Source organism: Pteropus vampyrus, unplaced genomic scaffold, assembly GCF_000151845.1.
Source record: "Pteropus vampyrus isolate Shadow unplaced genomic scaffold, Pvam_2.0 Scaffold125, whole genome shotgun sequence".
In the NCBI taxonomy this organism is placed as follows: Eukaryota; Metazoa; Chordata; class Mammalia; order Chiroptera; family Pteropodidae; genus Pteropus; species Pteropus vampyrus.
The window spans coordinates 2400017-2420430 of record NW_011888906.1 but is presented as its reverse complement, the minus strand read 5'-3'; the positions used below and the strand labels follow the sequence as shown (position 1 = coordinate 2420430).

General features: G+C 43.5%; 1 protein-coding gene across 1 annotated transcript in view; it reads right to left on the bottom strand.

The window, feature by feature from the left end:
• Positions 1-6398: 6398 nt before the first annotated feature.
• Positions 6399-20414, bottom strand: part of DHX35 (DEAH-box helicase 35) — a 69492-nt gene continuing 55476 nt past the window's right edge. The window contains exons 19-22 of the mRNA XM_011366607.2: positions 17590-17671; positions 15514-15585; positions 13131-13242; positions 6399-7630 (exon numbers count right to left, since the gene is read on the bottom strand). Of these exons, the coding sequence (XP_011364909.1) occupies positions 7586-7630; positions 13131-13242; positions 15514-15585; positions 17590-17671 (311 nt within the window). The 3' untranslated portion in view covers positions 6399-7585. The remainder of the gene's footprint in view (positions 7631-13130; positions 13243-15513; positions 15586-17589; positions 17672-20414) is intronic.

Sequence of the window (20414 nt, the reverse complement as noted above, 5' to 3'; positions counted from 1 at the left end):
CCTCTGCCCACATGGGGGCCCCTCATCACTGCATCCTGTCCTTTCCTAGGGTGTCCTCATATTTCTCATTTTAATAAGACAGGTCCTCCTTGGAGGGGGTCAGTCATGGCACCCACGCGGCTAGGAGAGGTGTGGAGGGAGGAGCAGAAGGGGGCCTTCTGAGACACAGTGGGGTGAACTTCAGCACCAGCACAGACTCGAAAGAATGAATGTCGTTATTATTATCCTCATTTTACAGGTAAGGAAATTGAGGTGAATACAAAAATTGTATCTTGCCAAAGGTTACAAATTTATCTAACGATGGGATGGGGGCTCGAACCCAGGTTTTCTCCAGACATGGAAAGAGGATATTCTGAATGATGATTCCATTTATGTGAAATTCTAGAAAAGGCAAAACCACTTTATAGGGACAGAAATCAGAATAGTGATGTCTGAGGCTGGGGGTGGAGGGTGCCTAGAGAAGATGATGAAAGAAGTTTTTGGATGGAAATGTTTCATACTTGATTTTGGTGGTCCTTTGCGGTGTATATACTTGTCAAAACTCATTGAACTATCCAGTTAAAATGTATGCATTTCTTACATGTAAATTATACTTCAATAAAAGCTTTTTGGTTTTTGTTTTTAAATCTGGGTCTTCTCAGATTTCGGTGCTCTTGTCCCCATCACTCAGGAGACACCCAGGCGTGTTGCCACTGATGTGCATCCGTGTGGCCTGCAAGAGTTATTCTTGGCACCCGATGGGCATCAAAATCCCATCTGGGCACAAACCAGAACAGTCAGGAGAGCTGTGGGAATGCAGGGAACTTTAATCCTAATTCTAGCTGGACCAATGGGTGAATCAATAGGCAAAATTCAAATGTAAAAATTTTCCTCCATCAGGCCCACTCATAACTGGGCCAGGCATCGTCACAGTCTGGGAGAGCTGACTTTGGTGTATAAACCTGAGAACAGGAAATCTGTCCTGTTTCCCCAGAAGCTGGGTGTTCATGACCCCATCCACTACTGGGACAGGAAACTGTTCCAGAATCTGCCCTCCTTCTAAGGCTGCAGCCCAAGCCAGGGTGATTTGTAATACTCTTTATCCAAGCAACAAAAAGTTTAGAGTAAGACTTAAATTTACTAAGTTCCCTGGTGGCCTCTTCCAATTTGCATGGTGCCTCACTAACCTGGCCCAGATTTCTCCCCGCTACGAGGCACTTCTCGGAAAACCAGACACCAGTGCCAATTAAACAGGTTCTCAATGACCAGCCAGCCAACAATAGGGAGAGCAGGATTCGTAGGGCGAGGCCGCAAACACAGTTGAGATCACAGGCTCCTTGGCTGATAAAAGATCAAAGATTTTCAAAGCCATGACATATCCTGTTCTTTTTAGCCTCATAATGATCCAGGCCAGTACGGATGGCAAGAAGGTTCTGGAAGCACAGTGCTATGAGCTCAAGTAAAAGAACAATGGTCCCTACGGGTTGAGAAAGAACATAAATTCCATGTTAAGGATGATCAGCAGGAAGGACTCACAATGACGTAATCTGTCCTATGAGTTCCTGTCTTGGAAATGTGGATGAGCTATGCCCCGATAAATCCCCCAAGCCACTGTCCATTCCGACAGTCTATCTAGTCATATATTTGGGGAAGACTTGTGACTTTTTTTGCCTCTGCTGAAAGGGACCACAGGGTTGCATGCCTATCACTCCGTGTTGGTCACACAAGGCTGGCTGCTGTTGCACGCTTTCCGATTGCTGGTGAAAATAACTCCACCGTGGGGTTTGTAGATTAAATGTTAGTAAAAAGGGCATCACGACAAGAATACATATCTATGTGTGAACACGCTGTGATGGGGAAGGCAAGCATTAAGACATTTCACATCCAGGATAAAAGTGGTTCCTGCAGGGAGATGAGCTGGGAGGCCAGCAGCAGGCCCACGGAGATCAGGACACGTTAAGTGTGGTCAATCTCACATACCCCCCTGGGGCCACAGGTAAACCTGTCTGAAATCTTGAATAAGAAAGAATAAATGTCCTAAAATCCAGGTGACTTACAGATGAACACCCAAGGCTCCTCCATCCATTCCATTTTGTTATTAATTTTCTCTTATCCTCAGTCCTCACTCCCATCCTCCCTCTACCCGCTCCAGGCAACCCTTATTTTGTGCATCTTTTGGTTTGTACATGTTTTTGCAAATGTATTGCTTCTTCTGTGCACATATTTTTAATGTTTATAAATGATACTGTTGCATCTCACTGCTTCTTACTTTTCTCACTCAGCTATTTTTAAGGTCCAGGTTGGATATTGTCTGTAGTTTGAAACTGCTGTCATACTCCATGGCGGCATCCAAAGAATTTTCCCTGTACATTTTCCCGGTGACAGATATTACTCCACCCCTCCCATCACAACCGCACTGGGTGAGCATCCTCATACACATCCCCTTATGGACTCAGGTGAGAATTTTGTTGGGAACATTTACCTAGACATGGAATTTCTGGGTAGTGAAGCATGCACATACTTCATCTGATGAGTTGTGCCAGGTTGCTCTCCAGGATGGCCACACCAGCAGAGCACTGAGGTCCCCAAATCCCTGCCAACATTTGGCATCACTCACCTTTGCAATTTTTGCTAATCTGATGGGTGCAGAGTGATATCTTATTGTGGCTTTAGTTCGCGTTTCTCTAAAACATCTCTTCACAGGCGTGGTAGACTTTGGGGTCTGCTTCTCTAATGTGTTTGTTCCCTTTGCTCATTTTTTTTTCTATTGGGATTGTCTTTTTGTTGTTGATTTGTGGGAGCTCATTGTACATTCTCGACAATTAATCCTTTGTCGGTTTTGACCATTGCAAATACCTTCTCTCAGCTCCCACACCCACAGTTAGGCCTTTTGCCAACTCCAAAAACAAATCAAGCATATTAAAATACAGAAGAAGGGGAGTAATGGAAGTAAAATGAAATGGGAGGTAAATTGTTAAGGTGAGTTTAAAACGAACAGATGAAAATGAGAAATTGAAAATGATGAGACAAAATATTTATAGAACAAAAAAAACTGAGATTTTTTTTTGTATCTAAAAGTACAAAATAAAAGTAGAAACAGATAAGCAGAGTGTAAGAAAGACCAAGAAGTTAAAATAAATGTTAAGGTAAAAATACTTTTTAAAAGTGTATAAAAAGGAAGCAACTTCATGGTAAAAAGGGGAAATAATGCAGAAGTCAGAGAGGTAAAAATTAAAGGAATAAATTACACTCACAAGTTAGAAACAAAAAAGCAAAGAGGTAAAAGTAAACATGGTAACAGCAGATACTAAGTCAATCCAACTGTACTTCAAGACAGTAAACAAAGCAAGTGGGAATGGAGAGGAAAAGGCTAGAATAATCCAAGTGTAGGGCAGACCTGTAAGTCCTCATCAGCCCAGTCCTGCCTTCACGGCCACCTGGAGTGCAGATGCAGCAGGCCAGAGGTAGGAAGGAGCCTTGGCTACCTCTAGATCATGTCAGGGTTTATCCCATCAGCCTGGGGCCACTGAAGAGCCTGGCCAGCATCTTTGTATTCAGAGCCACTGCCCGGGAAGTGAGCAGTGGGCAAGCCTGTGCTTGACCTTCACCTGGCTATGGAAACTCTGGGTATCATCTCTGAGCCCCTCGTCCCCACACCCACTCCCTGATGAAACTCTTAGCCTCCTTGGCTTGCTCACTGCAAGGAGAAGCCATAAGTAGGGGTTGAAGGCCACAGGGTCAGGGAAAAATGATGCATTGGGAATCTCTTTGGCAGACAAGGAGACAGCTTGTTCGAGCAAGTTCAATACCACCCAAGAGTGCACCTGGTAACATATCCGTGATTCGCCAGAGATGGCAGAACATGATATTGCCAGAGGGAACAATAACTGTGAGGACTCAGGGACGAGCCCTCTCCAGGAGACCTGCCATACAGACTCAAGCTACTCACCCAGTGGCCACCTGTATCCGAAATGATTTGACTATTTCTGGTGTCAATTACAGGAAAAAAAAAAATTAAACTGACAGGAAATGCAGAGTTCCATCATCCTGTTATAGCACAAGTTAGAAGGCTGAGAAGAAATCCAGATGAGTCATTGGAGAGTGAGAAATATCTGATATCATCTAAAGGCGAAGTAAGGGATATGAGGGCTGAGTCCTGCCAATTGGAACCCTTCCAATTATATAAAGACAGGTAGTCCCCCAGCTGCTCCCGAAGTTCACTTGAAATTCGGCTTCTTGGCAAGGCAGACCCCTTTTTCCAGAGCAATGGTGCTTCGTGCTGATGTGGCCAGCCAGCCTACACAGTCCACTTAGCCCATGACCTAGTGGTCCCCAGACTTTGGAATTTCATCTACTAGTTTTTTTTGTTATTGTTTTCAGTTGGTTTTGGAGACTGATGTAAGATTATTGGTATTTTGTTTTTCTAAGGAAAACCTTTTCCTAAAACGCCCATCATTTTTTAGAACATTTTCGTACCCCCAAAAAGAAAGGATGGTCTTTATATAGAATAACTTTGAGTTTCATGAAATGCTCATTATTACACGTTCAATGCTCATTTTGACAGGGTAGTCGGGGAGACTCCCTGTGGGCTGACATTAGTGCCCTCTGGGACCTGCCTCGAGTTGAAGTACAATCCCACTGATCACAGTGCTTTGGGAGAACAGGAGAGTGGGCTTGGGGTGGCATCTAGACATGTGCTAGGGTATGATCTGTGCAAAAACAAATTTATCAACTGTCACTCAAACCTGATGCTCCTCCTGAACTCCCAGCTGGTGGCTCACCTTCCTCTCTGGTCCTGATGTCCTGTCTCCTTTACCAGTGATTCCCAAGTCACCACATTAGCATCCTATGGTCCAGAGCTTTTCAAACTGTAGACCCCCAGGTCCTGCTACCACAGGTCTGGTGCAATAGCTCCAAGATGGGGTCTTGGGGTCGTCCAGATTTAGATGCCTCGGCCTTGTGCCCTCCACTGCTTGGCCCTATGAAATGACCGACAGAAGCCATCCGCACTGAATCGTGCAAAGCAGAGCTGAGAACAGGGACAGAACGCCAGGGAACCGAGAACGAACGGCAGCACCTAGGCCACTAAGTGAAAGCACTGCTGGCTGCAGGCTGTGCCTAAGCCAGGACAACAGTGGCCAGGAGTGTGGAGGTGGGTGACTGTGCAAGTCTCCCAAGTTCACAGCCAAAGTGAAATGCTGGGCTGGGAGGCGACACTCAGGGCAGGAGAACATGAGCACCATCTATACATTCATAACAGTCACGTCGTGAGAAAGCCCCTTTTGGATACTGCTCTGGTCTCTGCCACCTCTCGCCACTCTGTCACGCTCGTCACCCTACCTCTGTGCGGGTCCACTTATCCAGGCGCCCATCGTCAAACTTCTCCACACCTATCCCTGTGCCACGCATACAGCCCAGGTGCTTGACTACCAATTGCTGAGTGGCCAACAAGACCACTGGCTGGCCCAGGAGACTCCTTGTGATGGCGCTGTCCAACCCTCAGGAAGACAAGCTGCAGGGAAGAACCAGCAGGGCACGAATCGCCAGCACAGAGAGCTGCCATCTCGGGGTCCATGGGACCCACCACCTCCACTAAATCCTCCAGCACAAACCCCACCTCTCACCAGACATCTGGCTTCAGAAAGAAGACTCTGCAATGTTGGAAGATCTCACTAATAATATTTGAAAACCTGTGTGGAGCCTTAGGGGACTAATTCTGGTGGAACTACTTGAGGTCGAGGTCCTGTGAACTGCTAGGCAGTCAGGCCCTGCTGGCCGTGGGCCCTCTCAGCCAGGCAGGGATGGCAGTCCTGACGAGGTGGTGTGGTTCTTCAGATACACGTCAAGGCGGTGACTTCGCAGCGGCAGGCCTGACAGTAAAGGGCCCTCTCCGCTCACTATGGGATGCAAACTAACCTAGTACAAAGCCAAAGCTCAACCTGAGTGGGGCAGGGGGCCTCCGAGAGGTGAGTGCAGGGGCAGATGTGCTCAGGATCAGGCACGCACAGGTAGAGGTGGCCAGCGACACCGTGTTCTCTGCAGTCTGCACGCCAGACCGTTGGTTTGGTCTCTCATTTTGGATCTGCAGTCTCACGCAGAGGGATGGATCCTACACCCTGTCCTCCTTCCACCCCAAGAGAAGCTTATGAAGACCAGCCCTGGCCCTCAATTTGACTTCTTCTGACTTCGCTATAAGAAGATCCCACCAGAAGCTGGCAAGAATCAGCAAGTCTTTGGGACCGCATTTAAACAACGTCCTGTGGTTGCTCTGGTAAGGTCTTGCGGGCATCTGGTCACATCACCTTGCTTGATGGGGCTTCCCTTGTCTGTGTGACCCCAGAAGGTGCTGTATGCCACAGCTGTCAGACTCTCACTCGGAAGACTTAAGTGGACCATCTTAAAATACAGACCACGAGAACCAGGATGGGAGGGAATACATTTACTTTTAGGTATAAAGGTTTACTATCAACAAGTTATCACTATTATTTACATGTTTACAAAATGGAAATAAAAATGACAAACGTTTGGTGCCAAAAGTGGTACATCCAAACTAAGATCAGTACAAAAATAAATTTTCAAGCTATGTGTTTTTTAAAATAAATGACATTGAAACAGGAAGGGGAAAGAAACTGGGGACGGTCATGAGCTGAAACGCAAACACCACAGCAAAGAAGCCTGGGGCAGCAATGAAACCAGTGCCGGCTGGAAGCGCTGCCCCGCAGGTCGTCACAAGAACCCAGCAAACAAAAACAAATACACGAGTTATGTTCCTGAGCTACAGAAGTGGAGAGCCTCTCAACTGTTGTGAATTCCCACTCCAGAGGGTCCCCGATGGGGTTGAACTTCCACTAGTGCTCAGCTGGTGGCCTCAGGATACGGCATCGTCCGGGGAGAAAGCTAAGCCCACTTGTGAAATAAGAAACCCTTTGCGAATGAAGAACAGTGTGCACGAGTCCTCTCTGTTGATCATCAAGCAAGTCTTCTGGCCACAGATAAACAGGGACGTGGGCAGAGGGAAAACAGAAACTGCTTGGTTTGGGAGCCCCTGTGCCCACCACGCACACCCCTCAGTGATTTTGGCAGAAATCACAGTGTTGCCGGGGTCTCATCCCTTCATAGAGAGATGCACGCTTACTCACACCTGGAAGCGGACTTCACTGATCGACTCAGCCGAGGCCCTGCCAGGGAAAGCAAAGCCAGCCCGCAATCGCTCTGCCCACCCTACATGGTGCTTCATCCTCAGTGGATGACTCTCCTCCTCGTTCCCCATAAAGCTGGGCCGGGCCTGTGTGCCTGCCGGAAGTGGCGTGCTGGGTCGGTGAGGGTGCCGAGTGAGCAAAGAGCGAGGACCAGCCAACTTCCGCTCTGCCCGGGGGGCAGCGCAGCAGGATGCCTGCCCACGCACAAACGCCTCTGGGATCCCAGCAAGGAATGCAAACGCTGAGGGGAGTGGGAAGAAGGGGCTAAGGAACGGGCTGCGGCCCATGCCAGAGCAGCTGAAGGTTCCACACGAGCCAGTGCCAGCTCGCGCTCCCACCAGGGCTGGGGGGCAGCAGCATGGAGCACAGGGCACCAAGCAGTCCCTGCAGCTGCAGCCCAGCTCCGCTCACTGGTCTTGGACTTTGGCCCTTTTGGCTTTTAGGGACAGGTGCTGCAAGAGAAGAGAAAAAACATCATAACTGGAGTTGGTTAGACAAAGAAACCAAACTTGAACGCAATTCCCATATGAATGACCAAATCAAAGCTTCCATCTGGTCTACAGCGTCTCTGTAAATGCTGTGCCCCTCAGGTAATGGTCTACAGGGAAAAAGCCCAGGTGACCAACCAAGGAAATGGGCCCGCGGTAAGCCATAAGCCACAGTAGCCCGAGGCCCAGCCCGTCAAGACCCAACCCCGTCACATGGGGCTCTGTGAGAAGCTGTCAACAAGACACTGCTCTCCCTCTGCCCCAGCCCACGGACAGCACTGTAGCCAAACACCTGTGCTCAGGGGGCTGGGCTCAGCCAGGCTGGACATCACCTCAAGTTTCTATGCGTTTCTTGAGGATGGTCAAGCAAAAGTAGCCACCCCTTAGGAACGAGGAGATTCATCATTTCACCGAGCGTCTCAGCATGCAGGTGCCTTTGCTCATGGCCCCGGCCCTCACGGAATCCCTTGCGAGTGCCAGTTGGGGGAAAGAATACCTCCTAGTGACACATTTTTCTTTCAGAAATGTCACTCTCTGCCAGTATAAATAACATTATAATCACGGGCATCAGATAACAGGACTGTGGGAGACAACCATTCTTTAAAGTAAGGCCGAAGTGCTAGAAATACTAAAAGGTGCATGAATGGCAGAGTATGTAAATATAAGCTTTTCATACAGGACTTCTGTTCATCAACTGCGGTGCTCCCTTAATGATCATAGACAACCAAGAAACACCTAAGGCTCGTTGCCCTAACACGTGCTGGAACGCTTGCATGAGGAATTCCGGCCCCGACTGCCCGTGGAGCAGGCCTGCCGATCCCCACTTCTTAGCACGCCCACAGGCCTCGAGACAGCAACCTCCGTGGCTGACAGAGAACTGCAGGCCCTCAAAGAACACAGGGTGCAGAAGAAGACACAATATACCACCAAGCATGACATAAGAGATGACAGAGTGGACAGGACATGAGTCTAAACAAGCTGTAAGAGGTCACTTTCTAAGTGCTGACGCCTGAGAAAGGACAGTACAGGTTCTTGCAAAGGCCCTGGTTAGGAGGGGTTTCCCCACATTCCGAAGATATCTCTGAGAAACAGGAAGAAAAGTTTAAGAACTGAAAGGCAAATCTCTGAAAAGGTCACCTTGTTCTCCTCCACAGCTGTGAGTCTTGCTGAATTTCCCTAAATTCTTTCCTCGCTGTACTTCACCTGATGTGACCCCTACAACTGATGTTAGACACCCACAGCCTAAGCTTGGGAATGGGTGAGGAAGGCATCATAACCATTTTTGGTGTTCATTTCTGGGAAGAATGTTGAGTATAAACAAAGCCAACTATGGACCATTTCAGGCCTCTTTATAGGATGAGAGCGACACTGAAAAACAACAGTAATGGAAAGTCACCAAAGGCGCCAGAAATAGACCCGGGGATGATCTGTGGGCCCTGAACAGTCATGAGGTGCTACACTGTGTTCAACAAAAAACCAGCTAGTCTACATGGGCAGCCACTGGAGATCTGCGGGGCTCTTGGCGAAATCAGTTCATTTTGGACCGGTTAATAGAAGTACCTTTGGACTGTTTAGCCAAGTAGGGGCTAAGGTTCTTGGGGAATTCCAGGCCCCCCGCCTGCATAATGAAGGTGTTCTACCAGGTGATTTCTAAAGTCCTCTAAAAAACATCCTGATCACAGGCAGTGATCAGACTGGAGCTGATGAGCTGAAAACTAGGTATTTGGAAAGAAGAGGCAAATGCAGAAATTTGGAGCTGTCATTTTCTTCAAACTTCTAGGGCTATTTGCTGTTTAACTTTGTGAGTTTGACCTAAAGAACCTGTCATTTTGAGCTGAGAAAGGTAAATGACTCAGATTCTAGGTTAATTCTATTCCCCGAGAGTCTAAATGAACCCAAGACAACTCTGGGCTTCTCCTTCTCTAACTGCTTGCATCTGATTACTTTAACAACCACTTTTACAATAGCACCGGTCTTCTCAACACCTAGTTTGCTTCTCTTGGACTTGGGAAGTCTGCAGATTTCCACCTGAGAGGTTTTGAAGGAAAAGATTTTCTTTCACTTTAGGTTTATTCTTATCGGCCCAACACAGCAGAGACAACACACTCTGCATTTTTATCGGTCCTTGCAGCTGATTTCATTTCCAGCTGAAATATCTGTATGAGGATATGTGAAGAACTATATAGGTGTGAAATGTTTTTTGTTTGATTAGATAAGATTTAAATATTATAAGATTTAAAAAGGGCAATTGCCCTTGACATTGCTGAGGCGGGGAGGGATGAGAAGATTGTCCTATTTATAAGGTCACAACTCAGATGTTTCCAGGAGCTGAATGAGTGAAAGAAAAAGGTGAAGTAGGTCCACAGCACATGGAGAATGTCAATCCTCCCTCAGTCCCTACTGATTGCTGCCAAGCAGAAACTTAGGCCCAGTGTCAGCAGATTCAAGAGAAACCTGAAACCTATATTTAATGTGAAATCTCTCAATTTTTAAATGCACCAATCAATCTTAATTTTGGTTTGAAAATATTTCAGTCTGGTTATGACCCTGATGATGTTACAGGTTTTGGACTTTCCCTTCTGTGGTAAGTAATGGTAAAACTAGATAAAATATCTGAAGCAACTGTTTTCAGGCATTGGGCAATATATAGCGGAGGGCTGCAATCCTTGAGAGAAAGGAAATACTCAAGGTGAGCTCTATATTCATCCCAGGTCTCTGCCTGGCTCTCCAAAGAGAGCTTGGAAGTAAATCCTAAACAGAGAACAACAGTATTGCTAGGCAGAGGAAACAGATCAGCATTCCGGGTGCCTGAGACAGCTGGAATTCTCAGGAAAGGTCATAAGAAAGAAGCAGTTCCAGAAATCCACAGAGGGCTACCCTTAAGTCTCTGGCTGAATACTAAGCTGCACACGTGTAGGCCAAGACTCCATAAGGCCGGCAGAGAAAAGTGATTGGCGGTTGTGAGCCGATATGTAGATTCTGAAGGTCTGCACAGTACTGGAGACACCAGAACTCTAGCCAGCTAGAGAGCAAAGACCTCATTGAACACCCTACGCATTCATATGAGACATCAAAAAGGTCATGATGTCTTAGGCGTATGGCTACTCTAGCTCTGCCCTATTAAAAACTAAAATCAAACTTCAGTGAAATTAAACTAATCCGCCATTATTAACTGTCTAGGAGAAAAAATCTCAACGTTCTCTAAAGAAAAAGACAATAAAATCCATACTCTCTACAACACAGCATTTATACTATCCAACATAAACAACAAATTACTAGACAAGAGAAGCAGAAACATGAGACCCATAAAGAGGAAAAACAAAAGATAAAGTAGACTAAAAAATGCCTGAGATGTGCAATTAATAGACAAGCCCTTTAAAACAGCTAATATAAAACAAGTTCAAAGATTTAAAGAAAAAGATGGACACGATGAGTAAATACAAGGAGACTAAACAGAGAAATAATAAATTAAAGAAGAACCGAAGGAAAGTACAACAATGGAAAACACAAATAAAATATTCTCTGGATGGGCTTAATATCAAATTGGACACTGCGGAAGAATTAACCAGTGAACTCAAAGACAGGTATGAGAAACTATCTAAATTGAAGCACAGGAAAAAAAGACCAGAGCCTCAGTGACATGTAGGACAATATCAAATGCTTGAACATGTAAGTAACTAGAGTTCCAGAAAGAGAACAGAAATACTTAAGCAGAAAAATTTTTTTTTTCAAATAATGATCCTAAATTCACCAAATGTGATAAAAAGAAACATCAGCCCACAGATCCAATAAGCTCAAAGAACCCCAAACAGGAAAAACACAAAGAAAAGCACATAATACAGGTTAATCTGCTGAAAAAAAAAAAGAAAGACAAAAATCTTAAAAGCAGCCACAAAAGAAAAAAGACACATTACATACAGAGGAGCAACAATAAAAATTACCGCTGGCTTCTCACAGACACAATTCCAACCAGATGGCGATGGAATAAACTCTTTAAAGTGCTAAAATGCAAAAACCAACCAAACAAAGACCTTTCAACCTAGAATTTCGTATACAGAAAATATACTTTTCAAAAACGAAGATGAAATAAAGATTTTCAGATAAATGAATGCTGAGAGGATAGAGACTGGGATCTACACAGAGGGATGAAGATGACAGAAATGACAGACAGTGGGAAATAGAAATTATTTTTTTGTTGCTTCTCAGTTTCTTTAAAAGACGACTGTTTAAAACAAAAACAATTATTGTGGAAATAAAATATATGTAGAAATAAAATGTAGAAGTAAAATATGATATATGTAGAAATAAAATATGTAGAAAGAGTAATACATACAACATACATAGAAATAAGCCATATGTAGAAATAACATATTAACAAACATATACATAATAACATATGTACAAATAAAATAAATGACAGCAAAAAAACAAAGAATGGGATGGGGGAAATGAAATATACTGTTGTACGTTTCTTACATTATAAGCTAAGTAGTGTGACACCAATTCAAGGTTGATTGTCATGAGTTAAGGATGCATATATCATCCCTAGAGCAGCCACAAAAAATAAACCAAGACGTATAAAAAGCCACCAGAAGAGACACTATGGAGTACTAAACAATACGTGATTAATTCAAAAGCAGACAGTAAAAAGGGGGAAAAAAGGAGCAAAGACTAAATTGGACAAACAGGTAGCAAAGAGCAAGATGATAGACTTAAATCTAACCATATCAATAATTCATGAAATGTAACTGGACTAAACACTCCAATGAAAAACACACTGCAGACCAAACAGAATGAGGCTTTGGGCTCTATTTAGCCAAGAAGTTTGTGAACTCTGATTTACTTGCCAGCCAGCCTTCCAAATATTATAACCACCGTTCAGTTAAAAACCTTGCTAGAAGAATGTATGTCTTTTTCTTTTTTTGAAACAAATGGACCACTCTTTTGTAAAAATGAAGAACATAAAACTATGGCTGTCCTACCAGGGTCAGCGCCCTTACGGCCCTTCGGCTGGGCCTGCTGTGGAAGGTGAGAGTGTACACAGGGCGATGCTGGTGCTCAGCATCACCTGCCACTGGGTTTAAAGCACCCTGGGTTCAAGCTTGCACACCTGTTCATGGCCTTCCAAGGCCAGCCCATCAGAGAATATGCGTGCCACTCCTTGTGACCATGGTCCAAAATGTGACATAATTTCTTTGGAAGTGGTTTAAAAGAGCAGAGAAAGAAAGAGCTGAAGATAGTCTCTTTTTTGTCTTATGGGTTGGAGGGATTTATTTTTCAATGTACTCCACTGTGAGCAAATGGTATAGTGCTTTTACCCAGAACGGTCTGGGGGTATGGTAATGGCGATGCACTGCTGAGGGGCACAAATTTCAGCACTGAACTGGAGAATAAATGCACATTTTAGATTACAAAGAAGCAGGCTAACAGGCAGTTTTGGGAAATGGGCTCTGTTCATTCCTACCGTTCCTTGTTGATAAAAGTGTGGAGCCAGCTCCAGTAGCCAAGCAGATTCAATAGCTGTCACATCTCTCATATAATACTTGGAGGTTTGTATAACTTCATTGTAGATAACCCTGAAACAAGAAACATGAGCTAGTTTCCTGTATCTTATGAGAGTCAAGAACCGCAACAAGTAGAGATGATGTTTTTTCCCTTTCCCTTTAATAGGTGTCTATTCTGTGTGCCAGGTACTATAATAAATACACTGATGTTGCCCACTTAAGCCTCATGACCTGAGTGGTGGATGAGTGTGTCCGCTTCACAGGGGCGACACTAAGTCCTATGTGACTTCCAGAACACCTCACTTCTCAGCGCAGGACCTTTCTGGATCCTTAGTCTGCATTTACAGAACTCTGAATAGAGCCCGATGACTTTATTATAAAATGCAGAAACAGAAGCAAAGGTTTGCCTGATTCTAAAAGCAGCTGGGAATTAACTGTAAAGAGACACAAGGAAACTTTCTAGAGTGATGAAAATATTCTGTATCTTATTTGGAGTTTGGGTTACATGGATGTGTACACAATTGTCACAATATTCTTTCACCACATATAAATTATACCTCCATTTATGAGGGAAAGAAAAAGGTTTGACTAAGGCTGAGGTAACAGACATGAAAAAGCCAAGAAGATAATTTCAAATCCCCAGATATTAGATATGCAGCGATACTATAGATATTAGTTCCTGAGATATCTGAAGTGCTGATTCACAGCTTCCCCCACAACTATACGCACACAAGCTACACCATCGCTCTCCTCCCCTCAAAAACCAGTAAATGAGTCAGTTGATGAAGGTCAGACCCAGTGAAAGTGGGGCCTTCTGCAGAGAGGCAGGCTGTGTGTGTGTGCGCACGTGTGTGAGCACTTGTGTGTGTGTGCATGTGGTGGAGGTTCTTCACCGCCTTAGTATAAACCTGCTTCAGGACTGGCTCTATTTCCACCATCTTTTCTTTGCCTGTCAGGGCTTCCTGGGAATGAAATAGGAAAAAAAAAAGCCTTTTCTTTTAAGCAACTCTCACATTTAATCACCCAAAAGTCAGCAAACCCTTTAAAAAGGATCCAGAACCAATGCATGGCTTCCCTTTTCAACTTGCCTGAACACTAATGGCCATCAGGTAACATTTCTAAACGCAGAAATGTCCAAGTCTCCTTCCAGCTAAGAAGCTTCTAGATCTGGATTGGTTACAGGATAAAGTCTAATTCCTTGGATAGGGGAAGAAATCTCAAACTCTATTACACCTGAAAGGCTTGTTAAAAAAACAGCTGGCTAGGTCCCAACCCCAGGTTCTGATTCAGTAGGGCAGGGCCCAAAGATCTGCATTTCTAACAAGCTTCCAGGGAATGCAGATGCTAGTCTGGGACCACACTTTGAAAACCATTCATCTCAAGTACCAGGTATGTTACAGTGGACCTTTCTGCCTCTAATTCTATCTATCATTATCTCCCCACCCCCTCTCCACATATGCCCCACTCTCTTTCCAAGGGCTTCTCCATCTATCTGTGCTTAAGAACAAGTTGTTTTTAAAACTTCCGGTCCTCCATAGGTCAATATTTTTGTAAAATACAATATAAATGAATTACCAAAAGAATGAAATTTTTTTAAAAGGCACACAAAATATGAGCCCAAATATTTTATTATCGAATTGGGCAGACAAAAACTTAACCTATGAAAAGGTATAACTGCCCACTCTCCACTTCTGTGCTTATGCCTTCCTTCCCAGGCAGTTACGACTGGCGTCGTTTCGCACCTCGCCCTCTGGGTAGCCCCTGGCTCACCACACCATGAGTCCCCGTTTCCCAGACAAATGAGGTTGTTTTACCTTCCCGTGGCTTTGCCCCTGCCACTTTCTCAGTCTCTATTCCTTTTATGTACTTTTCTGCCTGAAAACTCCTGTTTCCACGTCTAGATGTCATCTTCTCCAAGAAGCCAGCCCTGACTCACTTTGGCACACAAGGTGCCAACTTCAGCCCGTTAGACACCCATCGATCAAAAAGCCCCTCTTCCCAGGTACCGGAATCTGTTTGCGTCTGCTGTCCATCAGGACTATGGGCTGGGATCTCCATTCATCACAAAGCCATGCCCAGCACAAGCTTTAGTATCTATATCATGGGCAAAACTGAATGTTTGCTGAATGGATGAGTGGACAGAGGAACGTCACCATTTGCTTAAGGAGAGCTTAGATAGAGCAGAAATTCTATAAACGACTCACTATAACAAAGTCAACGAAAGTGTCCCGGGCGCCTGTATTCCAGCTCTTGTGCCAGGCATATAGGGACCCAGAGATGAACAAGAACTAAGGCTTTTCCTTCGACACAGGTACAAAGCTAAGGAGCCGAAGGGTGGCTTACCAGCGAGGCGGCTTCTCTGCATAGAGGACTGACGCAGGGTGGATGTGGAGTTCATGATCATCACGGATGGTCCTTGTAAAACAGAAGAATTTTATCTGAAGTTCATTTTAAATACTTCATTTTAAATAGTTCATTTTAAAGACTTTCCCACAGACGTGTTTAATATTATTAAAAATACATGCAGATTGTACTTTGCACGAACAAAACTATTTTCTCCATCTTCTCTTGTGCCTTTTATGAACCCCTCCCCCGCTACCACCCCAGAAGTCAAGAATAAATCATGCAAACAAGGAAAGAAAAGAAACAGGTGGACATTGAGAAAAAAAAAATTTAGAAATATGTTGCTCTGCCAGTGTTTATGTTTATCTTCTGTAGGTTTTCTTTCAAAATAACTTCCTTGGGAACAGAAATAATACAAACGATTATTTCTATACTTTCCCATTAAACGAAGTTAAATACTAAAGAAAAAGACTATGGAAGAGATAATAGAGGAAAAAAAGAAAGCTCAGTACTGGACTATTCATTTCTCTGAGATAATATTTCAAATTCCAACTCAGATTTGATTCAATTTAATTCAAAAAATATTTACTGAGCACGCAACTATCAGTAAGATCAAATCACAAAAGAACATTCATAGATTAGGATGTCACTGCCTAAATCATGATTACGGTATCTTTGCAGGTGCCTGGGATCTGTATGTCAGGGATGTGCTTCGAGCGCTGTGACCAACCTCATCTCTGGCACTGTGATAAAGCCAGCGCCCTGGGGTCTGGGATGTCCTACCAGGTGGTCTGAGCTGATGGACGATGAACTTTGTCTGAAAGAGACTCACTGACTCTGAAGCCTGTTATGTAGCCCATATTTTTCTTGAAGACACTGGAGAAAGAATTTTTTAAACGCTAGTAGAAATTGCTAATTAACACTGTTGAGGAGAGTAGGGCAATCAAAGTGACAACAAAATAACAGTCCTCACTGGAGAAGATCACAGGCCTCTCCAGAGCGGCCTCAAAAATGGACGACTCAGTGTTGGGAGGGGGAGCGCATGTAACAGGCAACAGAATCATGATAGTGATAGGACAGAATATACTTAGCCTGGAGTAACAAATAGAACGTACTAGAGATAAATGTAAAGTACTATACTTAGGTTCAAATAGTCAGCTACTAGGATACCAGATGGAGGATGCCAAGAAAACAAACAAAAAAGCTCAGTGCTTTTTAGCAAAGCCCAGTGTCTGGGGCAGGGGACATCACGGTTGATCTCAAGGTAATATGGCTATCCCGTTTTCTGAGAGGAAAAAGCTAATGACAAAATAATATGTGAAGGAAATCCAAAGAAAAGCTGGGGAGAAAGCCTTCTGATTGCTCCCTTATTAAAGAACAGATCATATGATCACTGCACTACAGTGAAGTTATGAGACTAAAATGAGTTGAGAGAAAAGACAGACTAAAAGTAACAATTCAAAGAATGATTTAGTTTGGAGAAAAGAAACCTGCATTAGCTTTTACTGTATTTTAAAATACTAAAGGCTGTTAGGAGGGCACCAGTCAGCAGTGATTTTTCTATGCCTAGGAAATGGAACAGGAAGAAAACAGCTGTGGTCTGCAGTGGGAGGCAGATCCAGCAAGTTAAGAAACACTTGTCAACATCTGAACATACCAAATGGTGGCCACGATGTATCAGGGTAGGTGGTGGCTTCAACCCTGCAGATCTCTATAAGCATAATGAACTATCCAACAGCAAAATTAACTTCTCTAGGAAAGATCATCTTTAATGGTTCCTTCCAGTCCTATTAGTCTATTATTAGAATGGAAATATTACCAGCTTCCAGACTCGTAATTGCCATCCTTCTACAACATGTGTATGGGCTGAATATTTGAGAATCATTTCCATAAAGCTAAGATACTCTGCTTAAAGCTATACAGTTCAACTCAACTCATCTTTGGATGGAGGCACAATATAAATAAGGGAAAATTATTTAATTTTTCTCCTTTCCCTGCACATCAGCTTTCTATGGGGTTTGTATCATTTTTAAGATTTCTCCTTTAATAAGTGACTTCACAAAGTATTCTGTTCACCTATAAGCTCCAGTAGAATGAAACCTCGCTGCATTTGCAAAGAATCCCGAAATGATGCACCTCAGAACCGGATCTGGATCACCTACACGAGACAGAACAGAGTGACAAATGAGATCCTCGCCTGCCGTATGCTCTGTGTGCTCAGGCCTGTGCTGAGAGGCCCTAGCCCAGGCTTTTTCGAGCTGTTTGGGCCCCAGCCCCATGCTTCCCAGTGCTGGGTGCCTGCCCTGGTACCATCTGTGGACGTCTCCACCCTCCCACAATGGCTGCTGAGAGTAACAAGCTGGACTGTTTCTTTAACTTAGGAGCCCCAACATCCCTCCAGCCACAGATGCCTAGACCAGGGCCAGGCACCAGAATCTGAGAGCACTCCACTGGCTGGCTGGTGACCTTTTAGGTGAGCATATTGTGGGAATGATGTTCCTTCCATAGACACAAACTGGACACCACGAAGTTATTCCTGTGTTTATAAGCTGCTGTATAATTCTTCAACATTTTCAAATATTCCATTTTAATTGGTGTCTGTATTGCTACAGCAAACATCTTCCAAGGATAAAGACTCCCCACGTATTACATGATTTCCACAAAATAGATTCCAAATTACTGCGCAAAGGATAGGGTCATTTATATGGTTTATGACATCCCAGGTTCCATTTCTATGATTTACTCTTTTTTACACTTTAACTCACTGAAATCAGGATAGCATTTTATAATCATAACTGGCAGCATTTTCTTCTTTCTTAGTGGTACACAGAATAATGGTGTGTCTTACACGTGATGGCATTTTAGACTTAATGAAATATAATTTGTTGGTAATTAAGTTCCCAAAAAGTGGTATAATTTACAAAGCCATCAAAAATGTATGAGAATGTCAGTGGTACTGCATTCTCATCAGCAATGTTTTGGCAAAAAGATACCTTTCTTTTATTGAACATTTATTAATTCCTCTTGTATTTCTTCTTTTGTGAATTCTCTGTTCTATTCTTTTCCCATTTATCAATTTGGAAACTTGTCATTTTTCTTAATATGTTAAATGAACTCATTCTATAATAAAGTTTTTAATTCTTTATCTTGTCTGCCAAAAATATTTTTCACTATTTGCTTTTTTTTAATCATTTGCTTGACGTTTTGTGCTAGATATTTTAAGTTTACAAGTAATTTACTGAGTCTCCATGATTTTCTCTATTGTTCTTACCACAGAATTGACAAATCTCAAATCTACACTTCTAACCACGATCTGACCCAAGATTCAGTCCCTTCTTTCTAACTGATGAGAAATTTCCATGCAGAACAAAAGGGATGAAAATTAATTCTTGGAGAGCAGGGTTGGAGGAAATCTTATATGTTACAGTGGTTGTGGCTCTCCAAAGTTCAACCTTACCTTACAAAATCTTATGTCTTAGTATTTAACTTCTCTCGTTAGGAAGAATTTAAATTTAATGTAACTCTTCTCCTGGGCGAGGGGATGATAATGAAAAACAGGTTAAGTAACACAGATGTTTTAAGTAAGGTTGTCATCTATCTGCTAGATGACAGGCACTAAGTCAGCTTCCCCCAAATAGCTTCCCTGTAAGTTTCCTGTTTCTATCAATGACACCAACTTAACCTAATCACCCAGGTTTCAACTCTTCCCTCTCTTGTGAGCTTATTCATTCGCCAGTATTCTCCGAGCATCTAACAGGCTCCCACTCCAAGTACTTGTCTCCACAGTCGTCCCTGCCTAGGATGCTCTTTGCCACTGTTTTCTAATTCAACAGATTCGCTCCACTGGACTTTCGCCACCACTCGAGACCGACTGTGAGACCTCCTAGGCCAGCCCCGACTGGACTCCTTCCCTGCATTCCTACATCTGCCATTGTTGTTTGCCATGATCACTGAGGTGTCTACTCTCGTAACTTCTAAGAGAACTGATAATCTTACTGCAGTGGTTTGTCTATCTGTGTGAATCTCCCCGTTCACTGCACTGTTTCCTGAGAGTAAGAACCATGTCTTTGTCATTTTGTAATCACTTGCTCTTACTATAAAGGCAAAACAAGGCTCTAGAATAAAACTGACTAGGTTCAAGTTCTACCATACACTCACTGTGTGACCTTTGGCAAGTTACTCTTTATCTCTTAGTCTCATCTATAAAATGGGAATAACAACAGTACATATTTCACTGGCTTGTGTGTACATTAAATTAATTAATAAATGAAAACACTCAGAACACTGCCTGGCCTATTATCAGCACTTAAAAAATGTTAGCAAGTACTAGTGGTGCTGAGAGTGCCAGAGTGCCTGGTACCCAGCAGGTATCCAAAAGACAAATGAATGAATGAGCAGATGTGTCACTGCCTCACAAGTGTAGGCTCTGAGCTACACAGATCTGGCTTTGCTGATAGCCAGCTGTGCTGTCCTGAACTCTCTCTAGGACTTGACAACTCATCTGTAAAATAAGGATAATATCACCTACACCTCATAGAATGGGAGATTAGGTGAGAGAAGATTTGTGGACCCCCTGTCATGGTATAATCTAGTGTGTCCTCAATAGTGGTCACTGCTATAAGCCAGAGACCAGGCCTTATACAGCACTTCTGTCTTATACAGATAACAGCCTAAGCTAAATATACAGCACTTGCTTCAATAATACCTGTATTTGAAAGTAAAATGTAATTTATATGCAATAGCTATAAATATTGTCCACTTAAATGTCATTTTTCTTGCAAAGCCTACATGGAAAATTAACTATATAATGCCCAATGATCTGAATGGTAATAATTCTTATGTGTTGATAGGAAAATTTTTTTAGTAAGAACAGCCCTGAGAAATAAAAATGGACCTCCATG